The sequence below is a fragment of the Pteropus alecto genome, unplaced genomic scaffold, assembly GCF_000325575.1.
Source record: "Pteropus alecto unplaced genomic scaffold, ASM32557v1 scaffold7, whole genome shotgun sequence".
NCBI lineage: Eukaryota > Metazoa > Chordata > Mammalia > Chiroptera > Pteropodidae > Pteropus > Pteropus alecto.
In genome coordinates this window covers 1,145,392-1,158,593 of record NW_006494614.1, presented here as the reverse complement: position 1 = coordinate 1,158,593, position 13,202 = coordinate 1,145,392, and the positions used below count along the sequence as shown (strand labels likewise).

Genomic DNA, 13,202 nt, shown 5'->3' with positions numbered 1-13,202 from the left:
TATCAATTTATTGCACTGTACACCTTAAACTTACACAATGTCATATGTCAATTAACCTCCCGAAAGCTAGAAAAAATAAATTTCCGCTAATGCATTTACAAATGACTAAACCATCCACAATACAGGTAAGTATATACATTTCCTAAAATTTGAACTGTAACATTTTCCACAAAATGAAGAGTAATAAGAACTAAAATTTAGCCAATGAGTGAACTGTACAACACTTCTTAAATATTTACTAGTAAGACAGTTAATGATTTTTCTAGTCTGCTTACGTAAAGGAAACTAAAGTATGGCTAAAAATCTGATCGTGTCCTCCATTTGTGATTCTTTTAATTGACAGCCAAAATTGTGTTAATTTCTTTATGACCTTTAGATATTTTAAAGTAACATCACGCAATTCCTTAGAGTAGAAAATTTTATAAAAAATAAAATAAGCTTGTTATGATTTTCAAAACCAGATTGGATAACATTAATAAGTAATTATCTACTGCCACTAATGATAAGATTAAAAGGAAAGGAGAAAGTAGATGTCTAAGATTGGACACCTAAACGTTCACCATAAAGAGAGACTCTCCAGAAAAATAAATGGCAAATTATAATGAGACATCACATTTTGAGATTAATCCTAGAATGCCATCTAGTGACAAAAATTTAAATTTACTTGTAAATATTTGCTGTCACCTAGTGGCTACTTAGTACAGGGACCTTTTCTAAAATAAATATTTTTCAAGTATTTTTTGAAATTTATCCATTCATTTCAATAACTGTATAATCGGTTAGTAACAAAACTGTACCACAAAAAAGCACAATGAATATGGTAACAAATAGATTGTGGTCTAAGGTCTCAAAAAATTTCCTAATCTTGTAGATTAGACACATGTAACTAATTAAGAGTGACATATATGAAACCATCATCTATAGTGTGTTTTGAATGTATAATATGCATTCAAAAATTCTTTTAAAGAAAAACTAACGTGTGAAACTTGTAAAAGTGCCATTAGTATACAGTGTAATAGAGCTTTATGTTCTGCTAAGAGAGAAAAAAATCCCACCTCACCCCAACCCCGCCAATTTGGTAATTTAGAAGTATTACTTTGTATCTAATTTACCTATGTAAACTTTAGTCTTTAAAGTTATCTTAATTGCTTACTTGTATTTTTTTTAAACTGGCTGAAATCATGTAAAACTAAATAAGAAAATATAATCATTATGACAGAGAGAGAGAGAGAGAGAGAGAGAGAGAGAGAGAGAGTGTGTGTGTGTGTGTGTGTGTGTGTGTGTGTATAAACTGCTTTAGTAAATACATGAAAAAAACCATTTATGCTACCATTCGTTCATTTATTTATTCAACTCAAGTAAGTGCTGGCAATAAGTATAAATGGGGCTGAGTATCAAAGGACTATTAGATAATGGTAAGTTACATGATCTTTTACTGAGTATGCGTTGGCACAGGCATTTGTTAAATTTTGACAATAGCCCAGTAAGATTATTCCTATTTTATAACGGGAAAATTTTATAACGAGAAAACAACTTTATAAGTGAAACAAGTAGAATAAAAGCCTGTCTGGGGCAGAAGATCTGTGCTGGAAAATAACCAGAGCCAGAACTGAGAAGGTTAGTCAGACTGTGGAGGCCTTAAATCCACAAATAAGGTGTTCGTACTACAACTTGTGTGGAAATAGAAGGGACTCTATATAAAGAATGGGACTCTATATAAAGAACGTATATATGATTATACAGAAAGATTAACATATTTTAAAGTATGAACTACAGGGGCTGGCAAAGAGGTAGTACCCAGTAATGTCCGCTGGATAAATTTTAATAAGCCTCAAACTTGTTTCAGTTTTTTTCTCAGTGCAAAATTAAGTAGCTTTAAGAAAAGGTTGGGATTTGTGACCTGTTGGCATTAGCATTACAGAGTCAGCCCCATTAGGCATCAATCAGCAAAGATGCCTCATAAAATGTTTGCATTAAAATTATTACAATACTTTCTCCAGTTCTTCCCAACTAATGGTCAGAATCAATATTCATGTTATTGAAGATATTAGTAGAGGCAACACTTCTAATTTAAATGACCTGTATGTTTATCACTGTCATTGAATATAGTCTTATAAAGATTTTAAGAGTCTAAAGACTTAAAAATCCATTAACTTAGGAACACAGTACACATTCCTTTTATAAACTAATTTCACACTTGATTTCCACAGACTACTGAATTTAATTTCATACTCAAATATAATTTAAGGGAGTTTGTTTCCTTATGAAGAAAACTTAGAGAAATTATGACTACCAATTTGGAAAATGTTTATTCCTGGTCTTAGAAGAAGGCAAATGTTAGGCATTAATATAGAGAAATGTATTTGCCTTTAACTTACTACATTTTCTATAATATAACAGACATTTAGGCTATAATGAAAAGACTAGATTTGGAGTTGAATAAACCTGAGTTTGAATACTACTTCCAAAAATTAGTAGCTTAATGACCTTTGGGTCAGTTACATATCTCTTTGAAGACAATAATATCTACTTAGCACGAATATTGAGAGAGTGACAGAATGCACCAGCACACAAAAGTGTCTCTGGCATTTAGCAGGTCCTCAGTCAACTACTATTATTATTATCTTTGTACAGAAGACTATTGTATCCTAGTTCCTGTTGACTCAAGACCAAAGACCTAATTATTTAAACCACGCAATCACAGTAGGTGAAGAGAATTGAAACTGACCTATAATATTTTCTTTGGAGTCAAAACTTATTTCCTAATCTTACTGCAGAGTGAGCATGATTTTCATTCTCTGAAAAGACTTGAAAACAACATCAATAGAATCTAAGTGAATTTTCTATAAGTTATTTAAGAAGTATCTGATAAAGGACCTATGCACAAGTATACTTGATTGTAAATATTTCGTTTATCATCTCTTTAATATTTACATCTCTCCTACTTTCAAAAATTATTTGAATCGACTTTAAATGTAAGAAAAGATATGTAAGTAGTAAAGTGTGAAATGCCAGAGCAATAATTAAAAATGTCATGAAAACAGTAAAACTTCATTTGAATGTTTGACACATAGACTCTTAAATTAAGAATGTGTACCCTCTTTACCAGTTAAGATTTTAACAAGGCTTCCAGGGTTTGCTATTTAAATCTTATCACAAAACATATATACATATATAGACACATGAAACAAATTATAATAGTCCGACAATTATATTTTTATAACAAAGTTAATCAAATGATCTAAGATAAAAGAACTTCATAAACCTTGTAAAAATTGAAAAGCATTTCATAAAAAACTTTGTAAAATTTGCAATACAAATATAGTTGTAATTGATATTTGTTTCTCTAGTTTGTATAGCTTGGGTTAGATTTCCTCCCTGTAACGAAACATTGTAATTGGAGGATATAGTCTTTTAGCAATGGGTTCTAATCAGTTATCGTTTGCATCTATACTGCTCAGAACTAATCAACAATATTGCCATTTGGTGTGTTGTGTCTTATGACTGTATACTGGCATAAATTGTATTCCTAAATACTAAAAAGGAACCACCTCAACCTTTATTTTACTTGGTCATTCTTGAAGTTGATTCTATGGCAATCTTTTACTCCTTAGATCTTACCTCTGCATTTAGGTTATCTGCAAGGCTTTCCAGAAGCTGACTCTCAATTGGGTTTTGTTGAGTGAGCAGAGTGAGGTAATGGCTGAGTTTATCATGTGTTGTTATGATGATTCCTTCTCCAAATTTGTCAAATTGTGGTCTTCCGGCTCGACCAAATATCTGCATGACATCTAATATTCCAAGGTCAACGAAAGAGCCTCTTTTTGCAGCATATATTTGTGTTCCCTAGATGAGGAAAAGTTAATAAAAATTTACATAAACGCACACAAATATAATCCTGATGAGCTGAATACTGAAATTAGGCAAATACGGCAAGATCTCAAAAGTGTACTTTAACTAATCCTTTCATCATCTGTGTTAGTTAAATTTTCACAATATAAACTAGATTCTTTGGGAGAAAATAATTCTGACCTTATATAAATAACATTCAAAGTCAGTGAAGAAACCAAATCACAATATTTTTCTAAATAAATCAATTCACAGGTTTGTTTAAAGACACCACAAATCCATGTGCAAAGGAAGGTAAGCTCTTACCTTAATAATAACAGCATGGGCAGGAAGATTGACACCCCAGGCTAATGTGGCGGTACAAACTAGGACTTTGATATGCCCATTAGAAAACAAGTTTTCAACCAAATTTCTGTCCTGGCGAAGCATTCCCGCATGATGAATACTAAAACCATCTGGGAATAATTCTCGGACTTGCTTATTTCTTGACTTTTGTACCTAGAGTAGATAGAAACAAAACATAAAAGTGTTTAGCATTTAAAAGAGATTGTTACTTACTCTTTCCATTTAATTCATTTAAAGAGCATGAAATTATTTTAAGCATCTTAAGGTCTAAGTATTAATATATAATGCTCTATGCAAAATTATTAAAAATTATATTTCACAGATCTTAAAAATGGGTAATCCTGAACATGACATAAAAGCCAAAAGAAGTTAAAAGCGTCTCTTTCACCAAGGTCTCCTGTTCTTGCAACCAATCAGTATTACCCATTTCCCATCCTTCCTTAAAATAAGCATAAATCTCAGTCGCTTTCAACTCATCCAGAGTAAAGGCCAGAGTCCTTACAATGTAAGGCCCTACAGAAATGATTGCCATCCACTAACCTCACTTACTCATGCCAGACACAAAGAGCCAACTTTTCCCCTAAGTCCTTTTTTTCTGACAAATTTACAGCTGCCTCAGGGTGACACTTTGTATTTCAGACCCGCTGCCTTGGAATCCTTTCTCTCTTCTTACTGAGATGCCCCAGGGTTCCACTTGGCATGTACTCTTCCACACAGCAATGAGCCAATAAATCCACTTGTTTACCACAGTGGTGTTGCTTGTGATCTTTGATAGGAGGGCACTGACACCTTTCCTAGCTCCTCAATTTTACATCTGCCTGAATATACTAACTTCACTTTTGGTATCTTTTCTTTGACTTGGTCTGAGCTTGGATGTGGGATTTGGTCCACTTACATCAGTGTATAAGTGCAAAAGCAGATTTTTACAAAATTCACCCAATGGGAGAACACTTTTCTGTAAAATTAAAGGCTTTAAATTAACACACGTGTTTATATAGTCAAAGCTAATGCTGTGTTTATCTGCTAGTTTTCCACAGTTTTTATGAAAAGGGCACTATATTCAGTGGGAATGGGATATCGAGAGCCTGGGATTCTCAAACAGACTTTGACACATTGATTATCTCTAAGGTAACTCAAAAATTTAAACTTCTGTGTTACTAACAATTAACTAAGACAAATGATCTAAGAAAACAGAACTCCATGAAATCTGCTTTAAATATAAAATGGAAGGTAATACATTAACAAACCCCACCATCTAGTGGCCAGCCAAGTAAATAACAACTTATATACATTTTCAGCCTTTGAGACCCAAACAAAAATACACAGATACACAAAAAGACAATCTTCTTCAAGTTTCAAGGGTAGTGTATTCTTATCTCATATTTGTGAGGGTAGTCAGCCTCTTAGAAATCATTTTTATATACACTTTATGAGCAACTACATTTGAATCATATCGCATCCTTTCATCTTTTCAGGCATGAGTTATTGTTATTGCCAATTTCATGAATATGGGATGATTTGGGATAAAGTCTGTCACAGAGTATTTGCTAGGATATAACAGAGCTTATTCATGGGCCAGGGATAGGGAGAGAAGAAACATTTCACTTACTCTACTTCTCTAATATTCATGAATGGGCACTCATTCACAATTAATAGAGGAAACTAAAAAATATTGCTTGGAGGAGATGTTCTGTACAATTCATACTGCTGGATTGCGGTTTGTATCTGGTGAATCTGCTATCCATGGATCCCCTCACTGGAATATCCTGATAGGTCTGCTATAAATGCAGATTCCTCAAACTTCGGTTGGTTGATTGCACCAACAGAACAGTAGAAGTTGAATGTAAGAAATATGTAACCGTGGAAAAGTAAATTCTTATAAGGTATCACGCAGATCATGGAATGTTGGCATAGCACCTCCCTGGCTTGGTCTCTGTGAAGAACTAACAGGAACCGAGGGTCACTTCTCTTTTAACTCTAGTTAATATTCTGTACACTGCTTTTTTATTGGTTTAGGAGAGACCTGAAGTGGCAATAATCTTAAAATAAGACTGGGTTGTTCATTCTTAACTATTTTCAAATCTGAATTTGTCACTTACAATCTGGCTTACCTCACAGTACCAAAACAACAACAACAAAAAAAACTAGAAATCCTGGGGATGAGGCCCAGGGATGCACGCTTTTTAAAATTTTATTTAAAAAATTATCATGAAGTAAAGTTGTTTTTCCATATTTGGTACAGTTCTATGATTTTTAACATGTTCAATTTGTGTAACACCACCATAACCAGGATATAAACAATTCCTTCACTCTAAAAAATTCCGTGTTATTCTTTAATTGTTATATCCTCCCTACCTATAACCCCCCGGAAATCACTGATCTGCTCTCCATCCCTATCATTTTGTCACTTCAAGGATGTTATGTAAACTGAATCAAACAAACTATAAACTTTGGGGCCTGGTTTCTTCCATTCAGTTTGATGCCTCTGAGATTCACCCAAGTTGTAGTATCAATAGTTCATTTCTTTTTTATTCCATAGTACAGGTGAACATATCAGTTTGTTTATCAAATCACCCACTGATGGGATGTTTGGGCTGTTTCCAGTGTGGGCAATTATGAATAGAATCTCTCTGAATATTCAGGTATAGTGTGTGTGTGTGTGTGTGTGTGTGTGTGTGTGTGTGTGTGTGTGTGTATTTTAATTTCTCTAAAGTAGACACCAGGATTAGGATTGCTGGGTCATACAGTAAATATGTGTTCAATTTTATGAAAACTGCCAGAGCGGCTGTACTATTTTGTATTTGCATCAGTAATGAATGAGAGTGCTAGCTACTTCCCATTCTTGCCAGCACTTGATATTATTATTGTTTATTTCAGCCATTGTAACAGGCGTGTGTTGGTATCTCATCACAGTTTTAATCTGTATTTCCTTAGTGATTAATGATGTGAAATATCTTTTCATGTTCTTGGATGTACATTTCTAATTAGCTCCTCAAGTTATCCCGATGCACACAAAAGTTTAAGGACCACAGTTCCTCATAGAAACCAAAGAGAAGGTCATTTAAGTAAGAAATACCTGTTTTTTATGTGCTAGATCCTAGGAATACAAAGATATTTAACACAAAATCTGAGCTTTGGATAATCAGCAAACTGGAAAGGAAGACAGACCCATATACAAATGATTTCTATAAAATATGCTAAGTTTATAATAGAGGCATGTGGACAGAGCTAAAACTAGGTGAGGACGATATATGGTTTATTTGTGTTTATACTGTAAACATCTGGCAGAGTGCCTTCTGCATAACTAGTACTTACTACACATTTCCTGAATGAATTAATCATGATATGCGAGTCTCACTAAAGAAGAGCCTTTACAACTTCACTCTGACCTATAAGTTTCAAATTTCCTTAGAAAAAATACGAAATGCAAGTCTTGAAGGATAAGTGATATACTGCTAAAGTAAGCAGTAGGATAAACAAGCCTAGAGGTTGAAACTAATGAAAGAGTACAATGTCTCTAGAGGGCATTATTCCGGGGGTGCTGGGTGAATGCCAGAAAATAAAGCTGGGAAGAAGAACTGGGGTCAGTCTTTACATGGTCCCAAGCATTGGTAAAAAGGGAGTCAATTAAAATTTTTTAAGCAGCGTCAGATTTGTTGTTTAGAGAGTTAACTTCACAGTTGTGCTAAGAACAGAGGCTGGAGGAGCAGCTCTGGGGCTACTACAACAATCCAGCTGAGACGATGAAGGCAGAGGAAATAGAGATATCACTTAAAGTATACTGTAAAGTGACCAAGACTAAAATGGGGGTGAGTAGGACATGAAGGAAAGGAATGCGTTAGGATTGTTACGTTTATCCTGGCCTTGGTGCACTGAATATACACATGTGATGGGGAAAGTAGGATGAGAGCCAATCCTTGTGGCTTAGGCTAGGCATTAGGAAGGTAGGAAGAAGATTCAGTTTGGGATGTGGTTTTGAAGACATTCGTTATAAAAACTTTGGCTTTTATTCTTAATTAAATGGGAAGTCGCTCAAGGTTTTTGAGCCAGAGAGAAAAAGGAGGGACCAGTTAGGTAACTCTAACACAACATCCCCGGTGAGATATGATGGTGGATTGGACCAGGGGTAAAACATTTGAATAAAATAATTAATAAGTCTAACACGCACATGCAAAACTCTACATATGTATCTCTCTTAGCTTTCTTAACAAATAAGAAATAAAAACTAAAATTACAGAAGTCTAAAAATTAATGAAAACTTATAGGTCAGAGTAAAGTTGTGCTCTCAGAAAATATCATATCTGAAACACTTATGTAATTAAATATGAAAATAAGTAAATTAAGTATCTAATTCAAGAAGTTAGAAAAATAAAAACGTAACAAAGCCAGGGAAAGAAGGAAAAAATGCCCAAATAAAGTTAAAATAGAATCTGATTTTAAAAATGTGAAATTAGTAAGTAAACACAAAAACTCTTTTAAAAGAAAAAATTAAACAAAAATAGACAATGGCTATTATTGGCTAGCAGGAGTTGGCAAACTATGTGCCAAACTGCTTGTTTTGTAAATAAAGTTTTACTGGAATACAGCCATATCAATTTGTTTAGATATTGTCTATGGCTGCTACTGAGTTACACCAGAAAGGTGAGTAGCTGTAACAGACATTATATGTCTACAGGCTTAAAATACTTACTATTTAGCCTTTTAGTAAAAGTAGATATATAGCTGTACACAAGCACAACAGCACGAGCACAAAATTAGTAATGTGAAAAAGGAAATGTTCAAGAGTATAGCAAAATTTAAAAGAAAAGAGTCTCTGTAAAATTCAATACAGTCCATTTATTTTCCAATTAATTAATTTATTTTATGTATAGTTGACATACTATATCATATTAGTTTCCAGTGAACAATAGTGATTCGACGTTTATATACCCTACGTGATCACCACAATTAAGTTTAGTAACCACCTGTCAACATACAAAGTTATTACAACATTACTGACCATATTCCCAGTGCTGGGTTTTACATCACCGTGACTTATTCATCTTATAACTGGAAGTCTGCACCTCTTATTCTCTTTCACCTTTTTTTGTTCATCCCCCCACCTCCTCCCTTCTAGCAATCATCAGTTTGTTCTCTGTGTCTATGAGTCTGTTTTGTTCATTATTTGTTTGTTGTTTGTTTGTTTTTAGATTTCACATTTAAGTGAAATAATTTGGTATTTGTCTTTTTCTATCTGACTTATTTCACTTAGCATAATACACTCTAGGTCTATCCATGTTGTTGCAAATTATAAGATTTTATTCTTTTTTTTTTATGGCTGAGTAATATTCCATTGTGTGTGTGTGTGTGTATGTGTATGTGTATACATACACCACCCCACATATTCATCTATCGATGGACACCTAAGTTGCTTCCATAGTATCAGAGGTTCCTAGAAAAATTAGAAATAGAACTATCATATGACCCAGCAATCCCCCTTCTGGCTGTTTATGCTATGAACAAAAACACTAACTCTAAAAGATATATGTAGCATGTTCGTTGTAGCATTATTTACAATATCTATTTAAAAAACTGTTTGAAATGGATGACTTTCTAGGTAAATAACCATTTTACTAATATTTTATCCCAAGTGGTAAAAGTTATAAAATAAAAGCAATGGAAGAAAAATTTAAAGGCTATCTAACATCTGGGCTTTCAAACTTTTCAAAGATGAATTAATTCTAATGTTATTAAGAGGCCCTACAGCACAGAAACAGAAGCAAAGCCTCAAAATTAATCTTACATGGACAGTTTAATATCACAATCATGGAGGTGATACTGAAGTTCATCTTAAAAAGTAAACCTGTATATTTATCCAGAAAATATTCAAAACTGAAGAATAATCAGGATGTTTGTTCCAACTATATATTAAAAATATTATAAAAACAGAATAAGTAAAATGTTTGATACTAGAGATGAAACAGTAAGACCACTGAACTAGAAGAGAAAGTCTAGAAATTGACTCAGGGAAATATGAGAATTTTGTATGTTATATTAAATTTTAAAATCAATAGAATAAGCAGGGAATATTCAGAAAAATATGACAGGTCCATACTATATGGAATAAGTTTTAGACAGATTAGAGATTTAATAATAAAAGCTAAATTAAATTAAAAATGGGCTGGAGGAAATCATCAGTGAAGTAGGTGTGGCCTTTATAAGCAAGATAAAACCCAAAGACTATAAGTAAGCTGATAAAAATTTCAGCATAGGAAAATATTTATAAACAAATCAAAATCAAAGTGTAACTAGAAAAAAATGTCTGTTAACACATATAACAGTACGTGTAATTTAACACACAATGAGCCAAGGATATAAACATGCAACTTATGGAAAAAAGAAACTCAAATGGCCACTATGGAAAATGTTCAGCTTCATTCATAAAGAAATGTCAGTCAAAATAATAATGAAGTACCATTTTCTGCCTATTAATCTGTCATAAACTTAAAAACTTTGACACTGTCCAGTGCTGGCAAAGTTATGTGGGCAAAGTAACTTCCTCGAAGTTACGGTATGAGGAAGTGTAAATTGGGACAATCTCCCTAGTGAACAGTTTGGGACCATTCACCAAAATTTTAAGTGCATGTAACCATGTTGAAGGATAAATTCCACTGCTAGGAATTTTCCCAATGGACATTCCTGCAAATGCCAAGAGCAAGAACGTTTACTGCAGCACTGTTAACAATAAAAAATAATTAGAAACGATAAAAATATCCATGAAGATGGGGCTGGGTAAATGAATTAAGATAATGTCTACATTGCAGCATACTATGTAGTTATTAAAAGAAGCTGTTAAAAGAATCAGATCTTTCTGTGTTGATTTGGAAAGATATCCCTGACTTACTATTAAGTGAAAAAAGCAAGACATAAAAGTGTGTCTAACATGATTCAGTTTGTTCACACGGAAACACACATGAAAACACACACGTTGGTAGTTGTACAAAATCTTCCTTTGAAAGAAATAGAAACATAGAGGCTTTTAACAGGAGTTGTATTTGGAGAAATGAATGGAGGAGAGATGGTGAAGACCACGACTCATGGAGCTAAACTTGTTTATTACAAGATGCCCGCTGCTTTCTGAAGTATGAGAACGATCACTGTTTTCTACCTGGTTTCCCAGGGTGAGTTCAACCTGGAGTCCAGGCTTTGCTATCCTCTGGATAGCTGGAGACATAATTTATCTTGTTCACATTCTCTGAACAGAGCATTAGATTCTCTAAGGAAGCCATTTGAGATTCAATACTATATTCACTGGATAAGTGTTTCTACACGTGGAAATTCAGCACAAAAGAACTCTAGCTGTGAGAGGGTAAAGGGAATCAGGTGTGTGCAGTTTAAGAATTATCTAAGCTTGGTTCCTCTGACCTTTATTTCCACTTTTCACAAGCAAACTTCCCATATAGGGCTTTATAGTCAGTAAAATTAGAATGGAACAGACAACTGCTAAGATAATCCATTAACATACAGAGTGTACTACATTCTTTTTTCCCATTATAAGTATGAAGGACTTCCTTCTCTGACTTTACATATCTTTTTCTTACCCATGAAATGGAAAATAATGTATTTTACAAATGAATAAGGTTAAAATGTAACCACATCAAAAAGTTGACTTCTAAGCTAACACAACTACATGATTAAAAAACATGATAAAAAAAAAAATCTGACAGCAAGCATTTGAGGATATTAAAGAACAAATTTGTGTTTTTCCCCCCATAAGAGCAAAAAATATACAGAATCAATATATGACCTTAAACTCGGATACAAACCCTTAATAAAAGAGCATGACGAAGTTGCAGAAGTAATTTACAGTGACGTTTGTAAGCTTTCTGAGGTAATTTATCTTGCTTGATAAGGTATGCTTTAATGTCAATAACTTAAAAGCCATTAGGAAAAAATAACTACTATAAAAACTAAAATTTAACTAGTAAGAGGCAAATATTTTCTCCCAAATGATACCATTTGTCTCATAATTATTAGTCAGCATGCCTTATGAATGTTAGAAAAAATATTACAAGTTTCATCTTTGGTAAGTGCTACTTTTATCATGCAGTGTTTATAAAGCTAAGCAGCATAAGACGGTGGGCCTCCTTAAATTGCTAGAGGTTTAGCAATCTAAGGAATACAATACGCCTTCCTTCCCTACTCCTCTTTCTATTTAAAGCTTTATTTCACTTTAAAACTTATTGAGACATCTGAAATTGGTCCCTTGGTGTCTATGACAAGAGAGCCAAAACCTGTAATACTCTGTCCTCTGTACAGTGGTCCCCAACCTTTTTGGCACCAGGGACTAGTGCTCCTATGACAATCTAACGCCTGATGATCTGAGGTGGAGCTGAGGCAGTCAGTGATGCTAGTGCTGGAAGTGGCTGCAAACACAGACGAAGCTTCGCTCACTTGCTGGGTGCTCACCTCCTGCTGTGTGGCCTGGTTCCTAACAGGCTATGGACAATACCAGTCTGTGGCCCTGGGGTTGGGGTCCCCTGCCAGGCAGCCAGAAGGAAACCATCTACGTCCTCAGCATAAGGTTCAATAGTCATCAGCTCACTAGATCAACTAAACATGGCTATGATCAGAATTTCTGATGATCATGTTAAAGATTTTAAAGCCTTAGTTTCAGAGATTTTGATTCTGATATCTGGCATGAGTACAGGTGGTAATGGGGAACCAATGATCTATTATATTATTGTCTCCATAATACTTGGTAATTTTTTGCTCTTGACTCAATTCCTTATCCTCTGTACTATTTCTCCATTTGAGAATATGAAATTCTCCACTCTACTCTCTGGAACTGCCACTCATTGATCAGCAAACAATGTCAATCTCTTATCTCACCTTGCCTTAATGAAACTTGACTCTACTCCATGGACTCTGTTTCCCATGCACACCTCTCAAGTGATGGGGAACGATGTTTCTTCCTTATCACAATTTCCAGACCACTATGCATTAACTTTTTATAAAAAAACCTCTGC

The 13,202-nt window shown here is 34.0% G+C and overlaps 1 protein-coding gene across 1 annotated transcript in view; it reads right to left on the bottom strand.

Moving 5' to 3' along the window:
- Positions 1-13,202, bottom strand: part of ASCC3 (activating signal cointegrator 1 complex subunit 3) — a 259,616-nt gene that overhangs the window by 107,404 nt on the left and 139,010 nt on the right. Inside the window, exons 18-19 of the mRNA XM_006926271.3 lie at positions 4,156-4,347; positions 3,622-3,846 (exon numbers count right to left, since the gene is read on the bottom strand). Of these exons, the coding sequence (XP_006926333.1) occupies positions 3,622-3,846; positions 4,156-4,347 (417 nt within the window). The remainder of the gene's footprint in view (positions 1-3,621; positions 3,847-4,155; positions 4,348-13,202) is intronic.